The sequence below is a fragment of the Pseudochaenichthys georgianus genome, chromosome 6, assembly GCF_902827115.2.
Source record: "Pseudochaenichthys georgianus chromosome 6, fPseGeo1.2, whole genome shotgun sequence".
NCBI lineage: Eukaryota > Metazoa > Chordata > Actinopteri > Perciformes > Channichthyidae > Pseudochaenichthys > Pseudochaenichthys georgianus.
In genome coordinates this window covers 31,253,303-31,273,909 of record NC_047508.1, presented here as the reverse complement: position 1 = coordinate 31,273,909, position 20,607 = coordinate 31,253,303, and the positions used below count along the sequence as shown (strand labels likewise).

Genomic DNA, 20,607 nt, shown 5'->3' with positions numbered 1-20,607 from the left:
GACAAAAATGGGATCATGATCTGTCTTCATGGGGTGATGATAGCAGTACCTGCAGTGAAATGAGAGCCTGAATAAGGGTGCAGCAGGGCAGGTCTGGTGTTGTTCTTGTCAGAGCAGGAGCAAATATGTAAACAGGGAGTGGCGAGCATTTCATCGTGATAGTGTCCCTTTATTACAGTCACAGCACACACACAAATAAGACACTTAATAAATGACATTTCAAATCGGTCTCTTTATTAGATGAAAAATATCAGGATACATCTGCCTGTACACAACAAAAGAAAATCTTAAAGCAGTTAGAAGTCCTACAAAATAAGACATTTATGCCAGAGCAATAAATATTAAAGTTTTGAACTAAAATCTTTGCATGAACAATTACACATTTAATTAAAATATCCTACTTGCCAATTTATGAGTTGCAATGAGGTCTGGGGTCCGTGTTAGATTTTGCTCAAAAAACACCTCAAAAACTAAATATCACCATCACCATATGATATGTTTTGAAATATAGTGAGCACTGTATTCTTTGTACACTCACACCACTTAAAGTACGCAAACAGCAGGTTTAATAACCTTCTGAAGAAACAAACAGACATAATGAAACTATGAATTGTGTTTGACAAAACAACTACAAATGTATGACGACTGCGATTTTGCAATTTTGAAAAGCACAGAACTAAACACAAAAGTCAACTTTGGAGATACATTCATTATTCCTATGTCTTAATCATAAGCCAATTTACTATAAATCTCTGTGGCTTACATTCAATTATAACCATGTTATAATATGGACACATTTATCCATCCTTAAACTACAAGAACTAAGTACATAGTGTAGGTGCAAAGTATAAAACATTTGAGCAATATTTACAAGAACGGCATGTTTGTACCACACTTCAATCCATTCATTCTGTTCATCAACAGTTGTCATCCGCAAAAAAAAAAACAGCTGAAATTATATCTGAATAAATGCTGCTCTGATAACAAATAAATCCCTGATTCCACACTAAAACATACAGTGTTTAAACAAAAAGAGTAAATGGTTAAGGTGCACACATTTGTGTCCATCAGTAGTCGTGCCGGATCCAAAATTCTTGAACGGTCTGTCGAGTAAAAGAAATACACAGGAAGTTGTTTTCCTCTGTGTAGATCCTCCCTCACTTGTGTGTCCATGTTCTCATCCTAAAAAAGTATCTTTGAATAGTACAAACAGTCTCTTTGCTCCACTGGGGGCTGGTGGAGAGCAGGCCTCTTGACCACTGCCTTTTGTTTTAGATCATCATATCTACAAAATCTTGTTTCCCATACCCTTTCTGTAACACAGAGAAACAAACAAGGCAATGTTATAACAAATACATAAACAAATATTGTGTTTATTTACATTATAGAACGTATTCAAATACCACACAGTAAACCTCTGTAACAGCTCCCTTGATTTTTAGAATTGCCCTTCATAGTGTTTATTTGACAGTCTACGGATTTGTATTTTCCATGGTCAACTTGTATTTTCATTTTTAGTTCCGTTTCATTTCTATTTTGAGTTGTTTATATTTTACGTTTGTTTACTACTATTTATAGATTTTTACAAATTATGAGCAATGCCTTGTTGCCGTTACAATTTTTTCTCCCAATTCAGGATCAATAAAGTACATCGTACCGTATCTTAGCATAAGTTACCTCAGAACGCACGTTATAGCATGAGCCTACGTACAAGACAAGCTTTAATGCATTTTGGGTTGTGTTGGGACCTGTTTGTTGGGAAATAACTCTGCACACCGCACCCTTTGGGAGGGGCAAGTCGGAATCTGCAAAAGTCAGAACATGTAGAGCACCTGGCCCTGCCCAAGACGTGGACACGCCTGAGTGGCTGTGTGTGTGTCGGTGTTGAAAAATAAGCAGTGTGAACAGTCAGAGAGACACACAAACACACACACAGAAATGAGAATGAGGGTGTGGTTCAGTGACTATTGTTTGGCAGTCGACACACATAATCTGACCTCTTGTTACTTCATTATATGTATTAATGTTTAAAATCTTGTTGTGTGATTGATTGTTTTTGTGGCATCTGAATGGATTTGAATAACACTTAAACTCGTAATAGACTGTTAGAAAAAAATCATAACTGATGCATTATCTCCAATATGTTATTGATTATCCCTCTCAGTTTTTTGGAGGGGAAATCATTAATCATGCAAAGCTCGTGTTTACTATCTTACATCTTTGTAGCTTTTGTGCAGTTTCTTGTACTGGAACATGTTGCTGAGAACTGTTGATGCTGCTTTGGCTGCTTTCATCCTCCCCGTGCTAGGAACAAAAAGATGTATCCAAGGTTAACACTTGGTACAAATAACTTTATGTGAAAAGATAGGCTGAAATATTTCCGCAACATTCAACATGCAAATGTCATGCGGATGGAGAAATGTCAGGGTGAGAACACATGTATTCAATACAGCATGTTTATGCCACATTACAAAGTCTTACCTGCAGGTGCCCGTCATGGTCTTGATGGCGATCAGTTTTGGCAGGCCGTCAAAGTATGTGATGTCTCTGGCAGCTATAGAGCTGCTGGTCACCAAATTATTGAGAACTCCACAGATGTTCACCACCACATCGCTAGAGGGGTCCTTCTGGCTCCCATCGTCAGGCAGCTTGGCCACCAAGTTGTTCACCACCTTTGAGGCTGGATAAACCAATAAGTAATGTTAGATTATTCGTTGGAAACCTATATTTACAATCAACTTCCAGTTAAGGACTCACACTTTTCTTCTAATGTTCAAGAGTTTGGTTAAAAATGGTAAATTGTTATTTTTTTTTTTTAAATGTGGGCTTTTTCAATAACTTAAGAAAAAAACGGACCCATGTCATTCTTATCCCTGGCATGGCGGGACAGATTTCGTAAGAAGCCTGTGAGGGATCGCAGCTCCAGGTCATTGCTGGTCTGCATGCGGTTCTGCACCTGCGGCAGGATGCGCTCCTGCTCCAGAGCCACCAGGCTCAGCACTGACGCCCACTGCGGGAAAAAGAGGGAGAGACAGTTTAAATATGATGTAGATTGTTGCATTTGATTATGGCAAGATGAATATGCTTCTCACCCTGTTGTCTCCAGCGGTGATGTTCTGAAGAGCTCCAGCAGCCGCCTCGCGGGTGGTAGAGTTGATCTCGCAGTCTTGCAGCACACGGTTATAAACGCTCACAATCTGTGGATGCCACAGCCACTCGGCGCCTTTTGGCACCCGGGCCACCTCGGTGAAAGTGGAGATGTCCTGGTTCTTTCTCTGTGGGGAACATTTGAATTGACCAATTAGTAAAATTGGTATTCTCCACAAAGAATCATGCCATAGCACCACTTTAAATGTTGTGTTGACCAAAAATGTGCTCATAAGTAAGGATTGGAAATAATGAGTTCACCATGAAAAAAGTACAACCTATTAGTTGACTACAAAGGAGCAGCCCTAACATGCACACAAAATGCTGATGGGTAAATCTCACGTGTGCGTACATTTTTGGCTTTCTGTCCCTGAGGTGTATAGCAACCAATGGCGTCGCCCTTTCCTGAGCCCTGAGCTCTAGTTGGTCCTTCCAGGCGCATCAGAGTAGTTGGAGGCATCTCGCCGTACAGCTGGTAGGAAAGGTTCCTCAAGACACACATTGCATTTTCCACCCCCTAAGAACACACAGACAAATAAATACACAATCCTTGGGTTGAACCAAAAAAACAGATTGAATTCAGCTCCATCTCGTTTGATCTCACCTTGTCTTCTGCCTTGCCGTCCTCGAGGGAGTTCTTGATGTAGCAGACCAAAGAGTCCACCAGTCCGGATTGTTCTCTCATCTGCTGACGGGTCTTCTTGTTCACAGAGCTCATATTCCTGAGCAAAGAGAGGGGTCAGAGAGATATTTTAGGTAAAATCCAGAAATCATGCATCATATTATTTTTAACAAACTGGGCTGATATAAATCAAATATCACAATATTTTCTACAAAACATTATATTGATATTTTGAAAATATTGTTGGCTTTACTATTAATGATCTCATGAAAATATTAACAGAAATGTTGTTTTGATAATCAATCATTAGTATCGTTAACTTAAAGCCTTGAAGCTCCACTAGCCCAGAGCCAGTGAGTTGGCGTGTACTACCAGAACAAGTTCCCATATAGAAAATGTGATCATGGGAAGGAAATCAAACCCAGGTGAGCCAGGAAGAAATACATCTTAATCAAAGGGGCATGCTGCTACCACACAGAGAAGACACAAATAGGTGAGGTGTACCTGAGGCATCCTGTGGTGTTGTAGAAGATGTCTGCCTCAGAGGCCGTCTGCTGGTAGCCATCAGTTTCTTTGCCTGACATAGGGATGAGGATGTACTCCGTCAGCTCTGGGAGGGTCTCCTTGGCCAGTTTCTCCTTCAGGTTGTCTTTGGAGGAAAGGTTCCACAAGATACCTGCATACACACGAGAGGAGAGTCAACAAAACAGACTTGTATGCTTTATTTTACATATTAATTTGTGTTTTACTTCTCAACCTGGATGTGAGGATATTTTCACTTTAATCTTGGAGTTTTTCATGCTTCACCCTAACCTTATTTTAAATAAACAGTTCAACATTTGGGAAGGCAGATTAGTCACTTTCTTACTTAGAGCTGGATGAAAAGCTCGGTAGCCTACCACTGTTATAGCTGTTGGTTCAGTATTTACCTAGCAGTTTGTTAGCTTAGCTTAGTAAGAAGACTGGGGGGGAAACAACTAGCCTGGTTACAAAAAACATCTACCAGCAACTATAAAACCTACAATGTGTGTAATGTGTACAAAAGCTATTGGCCAAAAACAGGTGTGAGTTTGGGACTGTTTGACTGTACCAGGCTAAGTGTTTCCCCTGTGGTAAGTGTTAAGTTTAAGCTAAGCTAACCACCTGCTGGCTGAATCTTCATATGTACAGTAGGGCTGGTCGATTGTGGCAAAAATCATAATCTCAATTATTTGGGTCAATAATTGATATCACGATTATTAAAAACGATTATCCATATACTTTGAAAACATCCATTTATTGAAAAATCTGTTGATTACCCTGAAATTTAAGTATAATTCAATAAAAGTGAAGTGACAGTGAAGCTAAGACATTAGTTGGTATTATAAGAAAAGACCTCTTTGACATTTGGCAAAACTACAGAAAAAAGGTGCACATGTACAGTTGCTCTGACATTTATCACATTCTCACAGAAACTAGTGATTAAGCGCCCCATCAGATACACATCAAGGTGTAACGGCTCAAAGGGCTGACAAAGCCATCAGTCATAAAAGGGAGCGGCAGGTATACGACCACAGGCGCAGACAACTCCCTCATATATGATCCCTCTCTTCAAACTCCATATAGAAAACCTGCAGTTCCAGCTCCTTTTCTTTATGCCTTCAGACACACAACATGTCAGGCAAACAGCTCTACACTGTGAAGTTGGAGTTGTAAGATCTATTTCCAAAATTCCTACAGTCTTCATTTTATGAGCGAATGACTGCCAGTTCTGCTGACAACCGATAATTGCAATAATGTCAGCGACTGAAGTTGTTGGAATGTACAAGTGCTGAGGGGTGGGGAGATGAGTCAACTGCAAACAAGAGTTATTCAGTCGTGAACTGTAAACACGCATAAGAACTGAGAATAATCAACAGTCTAAAAATCAAATCTGCTCTATCTATCTTAAAATATGAAAGTAACTATAATTAGTTTAATTAGTTTCTAGTTACAGCTTGCCTCCTGTTTGTTTGGTGCGGAATAATGTAATGTTCAGGTATTATAAGGACACCACTGTTAATATCATGTTGTATTCAAGAACTATCATAACATAATTTGCACAAGTTCTACTTGAGGCTAAAGTCCCAGCTCAGCTCTGCTGTTGTATCATGTTTTTTATGTTAATGACTGCCGTCAAGTTTTTCCTACCAGTGATGTTTTTGTGGAGCTCATCGTCTTTTTCCTTCAGTGCTTCGACCAGCTGTGGGATGCCGCCCTCCTCGATCAGGGCCACCTTGTTGTCCATATTCTCATAGATGAGGTTGCGTGTTGCACCGGTGGCATAACGCTGCACTTCCTGGTTTTCGGAGTTGAAGAGCTTCACTAGCTCACTGATTCCCTTCAAATGACGCACCTAGAGACGGGGTGGCAGGGAAATAAAGCGTCAGCTTAGGATATTTCATGCTTTTCACTCCATTTTACCCCGTAGTTAGGCGATCTAGGTTAGATCTAGGTCGTGGATTAAAGCCCCTATGTTCCTGTATGTTTGTTGAAAAAAAATGATGGCACTAGGATTTGCCAAGTTCTGTAATAGGTTTAGACAAATTGTTCAATTGTTCCAAAAGATATGCATGCTTTTGCTTTCTACCTGAGAGTTAGTTGAGAAAGATATTACACTGTATATTTTATTAACTTGAGACAAAGCCAGGCTAGCTATTTCCCTCTGTTTTTGGTCTAAATATTAAGCTAAGCTTTACAAACATGCAAGTAACTATTTGTAAACAAGTTGTTCCAGCGCATGCCACATACCACAATAATTTAATAATTTCCCAACCTTTGTTGCATGTCGTACCCCTTTCTGTTCTATAACACATCTTTGTTTCCTTTTAATACAAAAACATCTGGATTTATTTTTTAAATAGTAAGAATGGTAATCCCTTCTGCAGTGTATGTGACAGTGATAATAACAATTGACCAACATGTGAAACAAAGGCATTATGACAAAATAAGTGAAAAACCCAGAGCTATAACCACAAGTTTAACTACCTCATTTTTGGCATTGTTGTCACTGTAACACTCGTGTTGAATGTAGGCGGCACCCAGGACCTGCAGTCCATGGTCCTCCTCTCTCAGGTTTTGCACTGCTGAGGGCATGTCCAAGGAGTTGATCCTAGTGAGGGAGCGAAAACACAAGTTCAACAAAATAATCTAAAACATTATAATGACCCCATTACCCTGTTTTCTCTCCCCTCACTAGGATCAACTCCTTGGACATATGTATGGAAGCACAAAATATGTCAGCAATAGTAATTATTTAATGGATGATTTATTTGTTGCTTCTGGTATTTTTTCCAAATCACACAGTAGTCTGCAAATCTGCTCTGGAAACCACTCGCTGGGTTGTGTGCAATGTGAGGCCTGAAACTGAGCTGCCACACCCAAAACCAGTCCTGCAACTACGGAGCCTCCTCCCAATCCACAGCTCTTGTGAAATACTGCGCTCACATCACACATCCCCTGACTTAAAGCTCCAGGCACATGGAGGTTGTGACATTTGCTATCATATCATTAATGTCAGAGAAAAAGTCAGTATTTACAGCAGCAGGAAAATGCACGAGGGACTGAATCAAGAGAAACTGCAGTTCTCCAGTTCATCTAACCTAGGGACATGTCATTGCGTGCAAAAGTGTGCCTTGCTGATATGTTTTTAGATGTTATATTAAGAAGTGTTTGGACAATGGAAGCATGAAGGCTTTCTTTAGCAGGGGGATTGAGCTACTGTATATCAGGCTTTTCTTTGACAAAATAATTCAGGATCAATTGATCAATTACTGGATTTCTTAGGATTTGTTGACAAAAGGAAAAAGACTACTCAATATCTACACACAAGTTACCCTCTAAAGATCTGTCAGTAATACAGTATGAAAACTAACAAATGAGCCATCATTGTTTTAAAAGTGAAAAAGGTGGGGACTTGGGACACAATGGGATGTAATGTAAGCTTCTCACCCGCTGAGGTTTCCCATGCTGGCTCCCATATCCATCTGCCCGAAGACGTCCATGCCCCTGCCCACACTGTGCATGCTTTTGATTGACTGGGCACGAGACATAGAGCCCTGATGCTGGGCCATTCCATATCCATCCATTCTGTCCCCCCCACTACTATACACACTCCCACTGGACAAGATCTGCTGCCCAGGCAAGGAGCCGGTGCTCATCCGGTTTCTGTTTGTAATCCTGTTGATGGTGCGGTGGGCCGGGCCTTTGTAGGAGTGCTGCTGTGTGACCTCCATCTCTCCTCCTGTCATTTGTCCGCTGCGGTCAAGAGTGCCACTAAGAGATTGGCGCATGGGAGAGGTAAAGGTCATGGAGCCTCCTCCTTGCCTGACCTGGGTGGCGTAGCCGTTGACTGCGCTTTGTGCATACTGGCGGCCATAGGTGGCGTCACGCTCAGAGACCAAGCTGTAGGCATCGCTCATATCAGCCCACCCGGGATTCACCTGCGCCGTGTGCTGCCGCACTGCGTTCATGGAGAGGGTCTCTGGGTCCACGTGTCTTGTTTGCATGACGGCCGTTTGGTAGCCGCCACCTTGGTAGCCGCCACTTTGTAAGCCGCCACTTTGTAAGCCGCCACTTTGTAAGCCGCCAATTTGCATGCCGCCAGTTTGCATGCCGCCACTTTGGTATCCCCCACTTTGGTATCCCCCACTTTGGTGTCCGCCACTTTGGTATCCTCCACTTTGGTATCCCGCACTTTGGTGTCCGCCACTTTGGTATCCGCCACTTTGGTAGACAACCCCACCGTTCCCACCACCACCTCCCATTCCTCCAACACTGATCCTGTGCAGCGTGGCCAAGTCTGCACCAGCAGATCGGGCACTGAAACCCGTCTTCTGGGAGATGCGTGGACCCTGAGGATGAGGGAAGGAGTGACGATCACAATCAAATGTGTAACCAGAAATACTCATTAAGCTCTAGTGTGTGTTTTTTTGTGTGTGTGTGTGTGTGTGTGTGTGTGTGTGTGTGTGTGTGTGTGTGTGTGTGTGTGTGTGTGTGTGTGTGTGTGTGTGTGTGTGTGTGTGTGTGTGTGTGTGTGTGTGTGTGTGTGTGTGTGTGTGTGTGTGTGTGTGTGTGTGTGTGTGTGTGTGTGTGTGTGTGTGTGTGTGTGTGTGTGTGTGTGTGTGTGTGTGTGTGTGTGTGTGTGTGTGGTGTGTGTGTGTGTGTGTGTGTGTGTGTGTGTGTGTGTGTGTGTGTGTGTGTGTGTGTGTGTGTGTGTGTGTGTGTGTGTGTGTGTGTGTGTGTGTGTGTGTGTGTGTGTGGTGTGTGTGTGTGTGTGTGTGTGTGTGTGTGTGTGTGTGTGTGTGTGTGTGTGTGTGTGGTGTGTGTGTGTGTGTGTGTGTGTGTGTGTGTGATGTGTGTGTGTGTGTGTGTGTGTGTGTGTGTGTGTGTGTGTGTGTGTGTGTGTGTGTGTGTGTGTGTGTGTGTGTGTGTGTGTGTGTGTGTGTGTGTGTGTGTGTGTGTGTCTTTGTTGGTGACAGAAATGGTTTCTCAATCCGATCACAGCAATTCTACTATCTTGCAGGTCAGCCCTAAGACTGTTTTGTCATTTTTGTTTCCTTTCCTCATACCACACATTATTTAGTTTAATATGCAACTTCAGGTTTCTCTTAGGCGAAGAGCTCAAATATCTGTGGCCCAAATCCAGCATCTTCCTGTTGAATCACTAAACTGGAGGAATCTAGAGGGTGGACTTGAAAACCTGAGGTGATCTCATTACAGCGTACTGTGAAATACCACACATGCTGTGTCCTGGGTGACCCGCTCAAACACTGGCAGAGAGTCAGTGATGTGTTTGTTTTTATTAAAACACCTAGTTAAATGACATATTACACGATCAGCTGAATATTTTTATAGAAAGTGTGAATACACGCTGAAAGAGTGAGATAATGCAGTAGTACTCACCATTGTTTTGGAGCCTGTGTACATGTAGGATGACTTGGAGCTGTAGTTTGGATTGCTGGTCTGATGTTTCAGTGTCGAAGCCCCGCCGTAGTCTGGAAGGAAGCAGAGAGAAAGAATAACAGATGAATACATTAACACGATCACATTGATTTCAGTGATGGGCTTTACTGAAAGACTAGCTGGTTTAAATGACAAAATAAAAATTGTATTGAGAACAAATATTTTATTGAATGAAAATGTTTACAAAGGGGGCTACATCTATATTATTTTTGGTAAAAAGCTTATATATATAATTAACATTCATCTTGTTGATCCTATCCAGAGTTAATTCCAGATATTTTAAAGAACTATTAATAAAAGTTTGACAGTTTTCAGTGTTGAGCACTCTTAAACTGCCTGGTTTAACTTTTAATATTTTAGGAAATGTCAGCTTAATTGCCTGCTCAAAACATTTGTTAGTTAAAAAAATAATCAAATGTAATAAGAGAACTTTGATAAATTAATAAAAAATAGTAAAATGACCTCTGATATTTTAGAACAGGGAAACTAGTATCTTTAGTAGGCCTACCCTTTGCAAAACAGTGAATTGTTAGTAATTGACCCTGAAAACAGATATATTTGACAAATGCCTTTTACGTTGGTTTACTACGTTTTGTGAGGTCATCCTTCAGTCATGAGATCGTTTTCTTTTTAAATTGATTGATCCAAATTTTTCAAAACATGGAATACTAAACTGGTCTTATAATGATGTGAAAGAAGGACAATGTTGACTATCCTGCCAGTGGCAGCAAAGAAAACGTTTCATTAGTGCTTTGTGTTGTGTGTTTGATGTGTCAACCGATCATTGTACTCCGCCACAAAATAACACACAAGAATAATACAGCATCACGTGAAGCCTGACCTTCAGCGGCGCGACTGCACGTAACCACGCGATCAGGAAAACAGGGAAAATTGAATCCTGTTAACTTTATAATGTTGTTTCCAAATTAAAACAAAAATCCTTTGGGTTATTGTTCTTTCATCCATTGACCCTCATATAAGTTCATTTGAATACAACAGAGACTGACTTTTTTGTCTGCAAGGGTAACTGTAAACATGGAAACAAATCTAAGTAAAATAATGATGGAACAAACGGTACAGTGGATGAAGATTTCATCACAACATGACAGCCACAACAAGGTGTGTAACGCCCTTACATTGGTGATGATTTGCATGAAAGTCATACAGTAGCAGGTGTCCTGTTGCACTGAAGCCTGAAGTTTCAATTTCACACAGTCAGTACCAGCAGGACCGACTGGTCTCACGTCTCTGGTTACCCTTCACAGACATAATTGTCTCTTTCTGGTTTAAATGGTTGCATAACAGTCATGTGATTTCACTTTCTAAATGTAACACACAGCTAAAAGAAAGTAACCTGCAGTCAGTGTTTGAAGAAGATCTTTAACATGATCTTAGCCAATGATCAGTATTATCTCCAGAAAGCATATCATGTTTCAAAACCAACTAATCCCTTTGCATTTAGGAAGTGCAACACTGAAGGACCTCCTACTCTAACTGGAAGAAAAAAATGTAATTGTACTGTACGTGGGCATCTGTTTCTCACATTTCTTATGCATCAGAGGGGTGGAGTGAACCGCCTTTCACACCTCATTCTATCGAGCACTTGAAAATGACTGACATGTTCCTTGTAGGGATGCCAGCGATTATTCGATTATTCGAATATTCGTTACAGTCTCCATAATCGAATATTATTTTTAAAAATCGATTTATTTATATATATCTTTTCATTATTATTATTTTTTTTTATTATTATTTATGTTTTTTTTTTTTTTCTGGCTTAGTTTCAACCAAAATATATATAAATATATATATGCTAATAATAGTAATAGTATTAATAATTGTAAATGGCCATTGGTCACACCACCAGTTTGTTTTACTGTAAACTTGGAGGAAGCCTGCGAGCAGAGCAGACTGCTGCTGCAGCACGCTACACACCGACCCCGACCCCGCCCCCACCCCCCTTCTCCCTCACTAAAGATGAACAAAGCGGCAGGTAAAAAGAGTTCCTCCTTGTGGAACTACTTCGAACATACAAGTCCGAAGGAAGTTAAATGCAAGCTCTGCGAAAAGACGTTGGTCTATCACAGCTCAACCTCAACAATGCGTTCGCATTTGAGTGCGAAGCCAAAGAGGTTACAGAGAAAGACGCAGCACAGCCGGCCATTACCAACTTCACTTCAAGGCCACGTCGTTGTGATGACAACATGCTTTTTTCGTAGGGGGGGGGGAGGGGTCGAATAATCGATTATTATTCGCCAGGGCTGCCGAATAATCGATTTTGATCATGGTCAGTTTCTGGCAACCCTAGTTCCTTGGCCACGTCCCAACCAGGCAACGCCCAAAGCACCTTTACAACACACAGAGGACACACCTTGAAAACGGAACTTTCCGATTTCATTTGTTGTTGTTTGAAAAATTTACTTTGGGCATGAAGCCAAATCTTAAGCAGACACTCTCTTTTTCTCGCTCTTACTCTCTGCCAGGACTTGTCCACCAGTAAACTAAACATTGGTCCATACATGCACATTTTATTGCAGCATTTAAAACACAAGAGGAGGCGTTCCTTCCTCTTGGCGTTTTCTGAGTCATGTATGAACTGTGATGCATTCATAACGAGTCCTTCTAAAGCCACAAACCACTGAAATGGCAGCATTCCCTGTTGTGTTGTCAGGAATCCTTCTTTCTCTCTTATTCAGGTTACATAAAACAATACATTTCACAAAGCCACAATTTATGACTGTCTGTCTTCCTCCCACGGCAAAGCCCAGGGCAAAGGACAGGCAGAGATAACAGTGTGCAAAATATCATACTCAGACACGATTTTCATAAATTGTGTCAATATTTGACTTAAGTGTTGTATGTCCCTGATTGTTTCAACAGTTAAAATGTCACCAACAGTATGTGTTTTCTTTCAAGGCAGGTGCCGTTTGTGCCTCCGGGAAGTGCTCAAACTAGACGAGTGAGAAAACATTCTCCTGCACAACCCAGAGCAGTAAATATGATGCAGACAAGAAGCTGTCACCTGTAGTTTGGGGCAAAGCAATGAATTATAGGGCAGGAAGGAATGCCTTCATGCATCAAGCAGGTGTACACGTTCTTGTCACCGTTTTGTGTAGCTAAACATGTTACACTGACTCAGCTTCTTAAATAAAGTAATGTCACAACTAAGTCAACTCATTCAAAACTCCCATGGAAGCCTTTCCCCTGTGAGACTCTGTGGGAGTCGCACTGCTGCTTACGTAACAACCCCACCTTGGCTGTGTTCAGTTGGATCAGACAGATGCTGTTTCACAATGTCTTTTACCAGACACACAACTGGTTCTCACCACACAGTCATCTCTCAGGTATCTCTTCAGCCTTCACCTCTTAAAGCTGAGTGACCTGAAACCCAATCCCACAGTGGAAGGCGTTTAACTGGCTCTGCTATCAGGGAAACTCATGAAAGCAGGGCTTGTTTGAGCCTGTTACACATTAACCCTTTCTCGTGTGAGGGTATGAGGCATAAACACTGTAAGATCAAATGTGAGGATTCAGATGCAGGTTCTACCTCGACGGACATGCAGAGGAGCCGAAAAGACAACTTCCAGACAAATAGTGCTGACGGGAAGCAATGAACAAACATGCGCGCGCGCGCGCGCACACACACACCCACACCCACACCCACACACACACACACACACACACACACACACACACACACACACACACACACACACACACACACACACGAAGCTTTTACTTTCAACTGTGTACACTCTTGAAAGTAAAAGCTACTTCACTGATCTGAGTCACCAATCTAGGAACATTATACCATCTTATCCACAAAAGATACATTAACTATGTTCTACCCTAAACAATAAATATATTCATCTATTTGTCATCCAATAGGTAATTTATTGTCCCCTCTTTTTTAAATGTATATATTTCTTATATTTCTTTTCCAGCAACTTAACTGAACCAACTCATTTATCCATTAATAATCCATTTGTATAGCAAATATTTAGTGGAAAAACAACAAAATGAATAAAGTACTTTGCTTTCACAATCTATTGATACTGTATGTGTGCTGTGTGACTAAAAAACAGAGATTGGACCTTACACTGTAGGGGTTTGACAACACAGCAATATGTTGGGATGTCCAGTGTCTATTTCAGTAGTTTGGAGTAAGGCTAAAGGAAACAAAACACGTCTGACGGATCAGATAAGAACTTCCAATTATTGTCTGTAACACAGTTAAGAAGTCAGTTTTTAGGGGTTTAGTGTCAGACCGATGCACCTGTTTTTGTTCCTGAGAGGACACAGAGGGGTTTGAACTTTGCCAGTCCCTCTGTACACGGAAATAAGCAACTGTCATGACGCAGAAGGTGGAAAACAACGAAAAACACTTGTCGGTGTTTACCTGACATGGCGTAGTGTGAACTTGATCCATTTTGACGCGGAAGTGTGGACTTCTCCGCCAGTCTCATCTGGACCTGCTGTTGCACGCGTCGCGCTCGGCTCATCTCGTCCGACATCGTGCCCCCGTTCCCCAGGTGGATCTCCGACGGGAGCCCATAGGTGGTGACCGAGGTGTTGGGCTGTAAGGCGGACAAAAACACACTCTCAGAGCCCACGATACTCATGGTGAAAAGTTAAAAGACGCGCGTAGGGCGTCCTGGTAGAAACAGTCCGTGCTGCGGAGGTTGTTTGTGCAGCTGAACGTTTGAGAGGGGCGCAAAGAGAGCAAGGCGATCAGAGGGAGCAGAGCTGCTCATTAGGGGGAGGAGCCTCGGGGCAGCACTACCTGCACAGGTGCTCTTCTTCTTCACTTTTACCTCTGGGACGTTACATTACTGCCTCCCTCTGGACGGTGTCCCTCTCAATATTCAGTAGCTTACATCAAACCAAATCGCCATTATCTTCCTGTCCTCCTCACTGACTCTACTCTCTAATATACTTTCGACTGGCCTCTACTTGACCTGGTGACCTCAATCACACATATGCTGCTGGTTGAGTCACATTCTTCCCGCACACTGTTTAACAAATACTCAGTTTAGCATGTTCAGTTATAGTTGACGAATGCTTAAGAAAATAGTAGGCTACTGGATTTTTATTTCATTTGAATTACATTACTTTGTCTTTTTATTGGAAAATAACTGAAACCGGCATGAATCCATTTCTGGGGGGGAAAAAACAAAAAATAGTAACACATTTTAGTGTTACATTATTAAGATTGGTTTCATTTGAACTTTATTGTTTAAAGGTTAAATACATTGCAATCATGTATTTAACAAATACAAGTAAAACAAAGGTCCATCTTGTAACACAGTGAAACAGGAAGTGTCAGTGAGGATGAACCAGGTCAAACAGCTGTGAATAGACCTGCTGCCTGTGTCAGCTCTCTGTGACTGTGGTCAGTGAAGTCATATCCAAATGAATGACATGTGAATTGTGACTATTTCATTCACACTATGATGCCACATGTCATCCAGTGTGACAGCACTGTTATTAACAGTGGTGCATAGCAACAAAGTTATTTTACTCAAGCACTGTACCAAGAGATATTTTAAGGTACTATTTCCATTTGATGCCATTTGATATCCTAATGTTGAATTTCAAAACGCTCGTTTTTTTTCTTCTTTTTTTCCTCCACTGCATTAGTTACTAGCTCCCAGTATATAGTTGAAACATTGATGGTGCCTCCACATTATGCCTACATTTTCTTTATTTAATCATAGAAAGTGTTTTATTCTGTAATGGGCCATTCTTGTTAATGCGTAATTTTGCTACTTCAGTAATATTACAATACGTTTACTTAAGTCACTTTTGGAATGTGGGAATAAAACTTGTAACAGAGTATTTCTACACAGTAGTATTGCTGCTTTGACTAACGTAAAACATATATGAGCAGGCTACTTTTCCTTCCAACGACTTTTTAGTTTTTCAAACATTGTTTCATTTATTGGTATATTTTGGGAATTAAAGATATTCCTTGGTTTTTTTTTAAACTGCAAAAGTTAAGTTCCGACATTTGTACCCTATGCCTCAGTGTTCAGAGTTGAAAAGCTTTCGGCTCTCAGTAATTAGATAGATTTATCTGTGACGTTTTCACAAACTGGCCTGAGATTGAGTTCAATCTTGAAAATGACGTTGAGTGTGAATGGATGACTGTTAACAGGTGTGGTGCAGTCTCACTCGATTATTAAGGTGGAGCCACACCTTAGTTTTATCTGGTTTGTTTTATATGAGCTTAGCAACAAGAGTCATCACAGCCATTATGAAAGCAACATGAAGCGTGGGAGTAAAACATGAAACATGCCGAATGTCTGCAGTATACTGTACACCTGTCAAGATACAGACTATATGAAAAAGTCACTGTTGGACAGAGATGGTAGAAGTACTCAGATCTTGTACTTACTGTAAGTAAAAGTAGAAGGTAAGGTAAGGTACGTTTATTTATATAGCAAATTTCAGACGCAGAGGCAATTGAAAGTTCCTCAGGTTTTCTGGAAGTTTGTTCCATTTGTGGGGAGCATAACAACTAAAAGCAGCTTCGGCGTGTTTGGTTCTGAGTCGGGGAACAATGAGTAAAAAATAAGTACCAGAGTGTAGGAATACTCAGTTACGAGTAAAAGTCCTCCGTTCAAAATGTTACTCAAGTAAAAGTACAAAAGCATTAGCATCAAATTAAACTTTAGTAACTCAAGTAAAAGTACTCATTATGCAGAATGGCCCATTTCAGAATAATATATATTATATGTTTTGATTATAATGATGATCATTAAAGTGTTATCAAAGCTGGTAAAGGTGCAGCTAGTTTTAATGACTTTGTATACTGCAGGGTAGCTTGTGAATTTACTCCAGGTGTAACTAAAGTCTTATTTAAGAGTTGATTATATTTCACATCATAAATCCAAATCTGCAAAGTAACTAAAGCTTTAAGATAAATGTACTGGAGTAAAAGTAAACGATTGACCTGTGATTTGTAGTGGAGTAGAAGAACAAAGTAGCCAAACATTGAAATACTCAAGTAAAGTACAAGTACCTTAAAAGTGTATTTAAGTACAGTACTTGAGTAAATGTACTTAGTTACTTTACACCTCTACTGTTGGACCAGTTAAAACATCTGTAATTGAATTCATAATACACATCAATGTTCGTGTTGCCCTTCTTCATGACTGCCTTTCTATGTTTAGGTGCAGCTAAGGAGAAAATGTTAAACTGCAACCTCTGAACCTTTCCCAAACATTTCCCTCGAAGGTAGAAGAGGATTTAATTTCCCCAAAGCAGATCAAAGTTGTTAATACTGGATTGGATGAAGAAGGAGATGTATAGAAGATTCCTTACTATGCCTATCATTTCAATTATAATCCTCATTTACCCAAAAAAAAAAAATCACCTTTCTTGTTTTGACTAATTTCTTCATACTCTTTCCAGAGTCTGCCTTCACCCTCATGTATAATGTTTGTTGATGGAAACAATCAGTCAGCGGAAAAAGAAGAACTCAGCTTCACACACAGACGCCTAATATCTCATTGAGTTTGAGATGGTGACAAATGTTCATGGTTTGTAGTTGAGTACTTTAGATTTAATTAATTTGGTACACTTTTTTTAAAAATCACAGATTTTGACTTACCATAACCATTGTGTTGATTGAAGATGCTCTCCTCTCTGGTGAAGTGTTCCTTCTCGTCTCACCGAAAGATCTGATGTGGTGGGATTAATAGAAAGTATTAAAAGTAATACTCAAAGTCACCGCCCTGAAATGTACTATCCTCCTCTCCATCCCAGGTAAATGCAGTGTGCACAAGACAAAGAGATGAGTCAACGGAGAGCATGTCACCGCAGGGTGTGTACAGAGGAGGGAGGCACAATATATTGTATTTATGTTGTCTGATTCAACATCAGTGTTGATTTTTTTAGGATGTTGCAACATATCATTTGTGTGTGCGTCAAAGAAAGTGATTTCATCGGGGAGAGAGAGTGACACCCTGATTCTAACTGTTGCATGCGTCAGGATCCAACTGTCTGTCTGACTGATTTACTTGGTAATCTTCGAAACCTTGCAACATGGCCATGTGGATACTCAAAAATGAGAAAAACCTAAAAAGAACAACGTGTCAAGTAGCGTTTAAAAATCTTCACCCAATACATAGGAGTGTTACGGTGTGCAGGAAGCATGACCCAAATGCAGACCAGAGTAAAAATAATTCCTTTATTCCAAGGCTATATATACACAAAGACAGAACAGGACACTCACCGAAGACCACGTCAATACACAAGACGAACCGACAAAGACAGAAAAACCAGAACTTAAATACACACAAGACTAATCACACAAACAAGACACAGGTGAGGAGGGAGGAGAAAACACAGGGGCCACAGGTGAACACAATCGGGTAATTAGACACACCAGGGAAACTAACGACAGGGAACCACAGACAGATCTTAACAGTACCCCCCCCCCACCCTCAAGGGACGGATCCCAGACGTCCCAAAAAAAGTCCAGCAGGGTGGGTGGAGGAGGGACCGGAGGAGGCTTGGCAGGACCCCCGACAGGAGAGTAGTCAGCGGGGCCTCCAACGGCACAGGACATAGGATTGGCAGGACCCCCGGCAGGAGAGTAGACGGCGGGACCTCCAACGAGACAGGACAAAGGGTTGGCAGGACCCCCGACAGGAGAGTAGTCGGCGGGGCCTCCAACGGCACAGGACAAAGGGTTGGCAGGACCCCCGGCAGGAGAGTAGTCGGCGGGACCTCCAACGAGACAGGACAAGGAGCTGGCAGGACCCCCGGCAGGAGAGTAGATGGCGGGACCTCCAACGGGACAGGATAAAGGGTTGGCAGGACCCCCGGCAGGACAGTAGTTGGCGGGGCCTCCAACGGCACAGGACATAGGATTGGCAGGACCTCCGGCAGGAGAGTAGACGGCGGGACCTCCAACGAGACAGGACAAGGAGCTGGCAGGACCCCGGCAGGAGAGTAGACGGCGGGACCTTCAACGGGACAGGACAAAGGGTTGGCAGGACCCTCGGCAGGATAGTAGTCGGCAGGACCTCCAACGAGACAGGACAAGGAGCTGGCAGGACCCCCGGCAGGAGAGTAGACGGCGGGACCCCCAACGGGACAGACATACGATTGGTAGGACCCCCGGCAGAGGAGTCGTCGACGGGGCCTCCAACGGGACAGGACATGGAGTTGGCAGGACCCCCAGCAGAACCTCCAACGGACCAGGACAATGGGTAGGGACTTGAGACGTGACTCGAGAGGGGAACTAGAGAGGGAACTCCAGAGGGGACTAGAGGAGAGAGGAGGAACTAGAGGAGGGACTAGAGGAGGAACTAGAGGAGGAAACTTGAGAGGGGACTTGAGAGGGGACCTAGAGAGGGGACTAGAGGAGGGACTAAAGGAGGGACTAGAGGAGGGAACTCGAGAGGGAACTCGAGAGGGGACTCGATAAGTGACTAGAGGAGGGACTAGAGATGGGACTAGGGAATTGACTAGAGGGGGGACTGGAGAGGGGACTGGAGATGGGACTAGAGAAGGGACTAGGGAAGGGACTAGAGGAGGGACTAGAGAAGGGGCTCGGGAAGGGACCAGAGGAGGGACTAGAGGTGACTAAAGGGGGGACTGGAGAAGGGACTAGGGAAGTGACTAGAGGAGGGACTTGAGAAAGGAATTGAGTAGGGACTAGAGAAGGGACTTGAGATGGGACTAGAGTTGGTACTTGAGAAGTGACTAGAGAAGTGACTAGAGGTGGGACTGGAGAAAGGACTAGAGAAGGGACTAGGAAAGTGACCTGAGGAGGGACTAGGGAAGGGACTAGAGGAGGGACTAGAGGAGGGACTAGAGGGGGGACCAGAGAAGGGACTATGGCAGCTGGGGCCAGGACTGGGGCCGGAACCATGGCTGCTCTGGGCTGAACTGGTTCCTGAACCATGGCCTTTTGGGCTCGTGCTGCTAACCTGGCCTTGCGACTCCTCTTAGGAGCCATTTGGAGGCTCCGTGGACCTCCAAAAGCCAGACGAGTACCAGCGAATGGCTCCTGGACTGTAGCAAACACTGGGTGAGAAGCAGGGGCTGACGCCAGACGGACCACACCGATGCGTGTGGTATCAAAAAGGGAATCTGGAGACCTGGGTCTATCAGGATCGGGAAAACAAACTGTGAGGTAATCCAAAAGCCAGGCCGGTAAGAATTTAACCAAGTCTTGATTCCTCAGCGTAAGGTGGACTGCATCTGCCAGAGCAGCATCTCGCTGCTGAACCCTGACCGCTCCTATCCATCGATGAGCGCAGTCAGACAAAGAAAAGGTATAATCCACTAGTTTCTGCTCAAACGGATCTGCTGGGCCCATATCGTTGGTCGGTAGTGATGTTACGTATTGCGCCGAGGCTTCGGAGCGTGTGTCGAGTAATCCCCGAAGCTTTTTGTGAAGCATGTACCGAGGCTTGCATCGTTTTGGGCCAGTGACGTCATCGATGACAAACGAAGCCTCGCTGCCTGTCGACACCACGTGACTGCTTCAGGAAGCTATTCAGATCGGTTGAACCGTTGAACCACAACGCTCATAATACCCATGGATGTATAGCATGAACCATATTACCCCTCCTGTACCCGGGCCCGGTGACACGATTGAATTAAGAGAGCTCAGACCCTCACCTAGAGGTCGGAACATGTCATAGGTATAAATGGATGCAAGCATAAATAAATGTAGGAATAAAAACATCAATAAATACAGGAATACATATCTTGCAGTGTTTTCAGGGAGCTTTAGTGTGTGCTGTGGCTCAGCTGGAAAGCAGTTGACTCATGACCGCAGGGTCCCTGGTTCAACGACTGAACAATACGTATTTTTTTGTTGTTTATAAAAGCTA

At 42.6% G+C, this 20,607-nt stretch overlaps 1 protein-coding gene across 2 annotated transcripts; it reads right to left on the bottom strand.

The window, feature by feature from the left end:
• Window positions 1-195: 195 nt before the first annotated feature.
• Window positions 196-18,013, bottom strand: LOC117447755 (plakophilin-3-like). 2 transcript variants are annotated; one of them, XM_071203536.1, is made up of 15 exons: window positions 17,991-18,013; window positions 17,367-17,436; window positions 14,151-14,328; window positions 9,692-9,783; window positions 7,739-8,640; window positions 6,776-6,899; window positions 5,939-6,143; window positions 4,274-4,445; window positions 3,752-3,869; window positions 3,500-3,664; window positions 3,093-3,275; window positions 2,857-3,010; window positions 2,482-2,680; window positions 2,217-2,304; window positions 196-1,313 (listed from the first exon to the last, which is right to left on the bottom strand). In XM_071203536.1, exons 2-15 carry the CDS (start codon window positions 17,373-17,375, stop codon window positions 1,272-1,274), a joined length of 2,631 nt encoding a protein of 876 aa, XP_071059637.1. In that variant the 5' UTR covers window positions 17,376-17,436; window positions 17,991-18,013; the 3' UTR covers window positions 196-1,271. The 2 variants fall into 2 exon arrangements, with proteins under 2 accessions (XP_071059637.1, XP_033940526.1); XM_034084635.2 differs by lacking the exons at window positions 17,367-17,436; window positions 17,991-18,013 and having other exon boundaries at window positions 14,151-14,490.
• Between the last annotated feature and the right edge of the window lie 2,594 nt (window positions 18,014-20,607).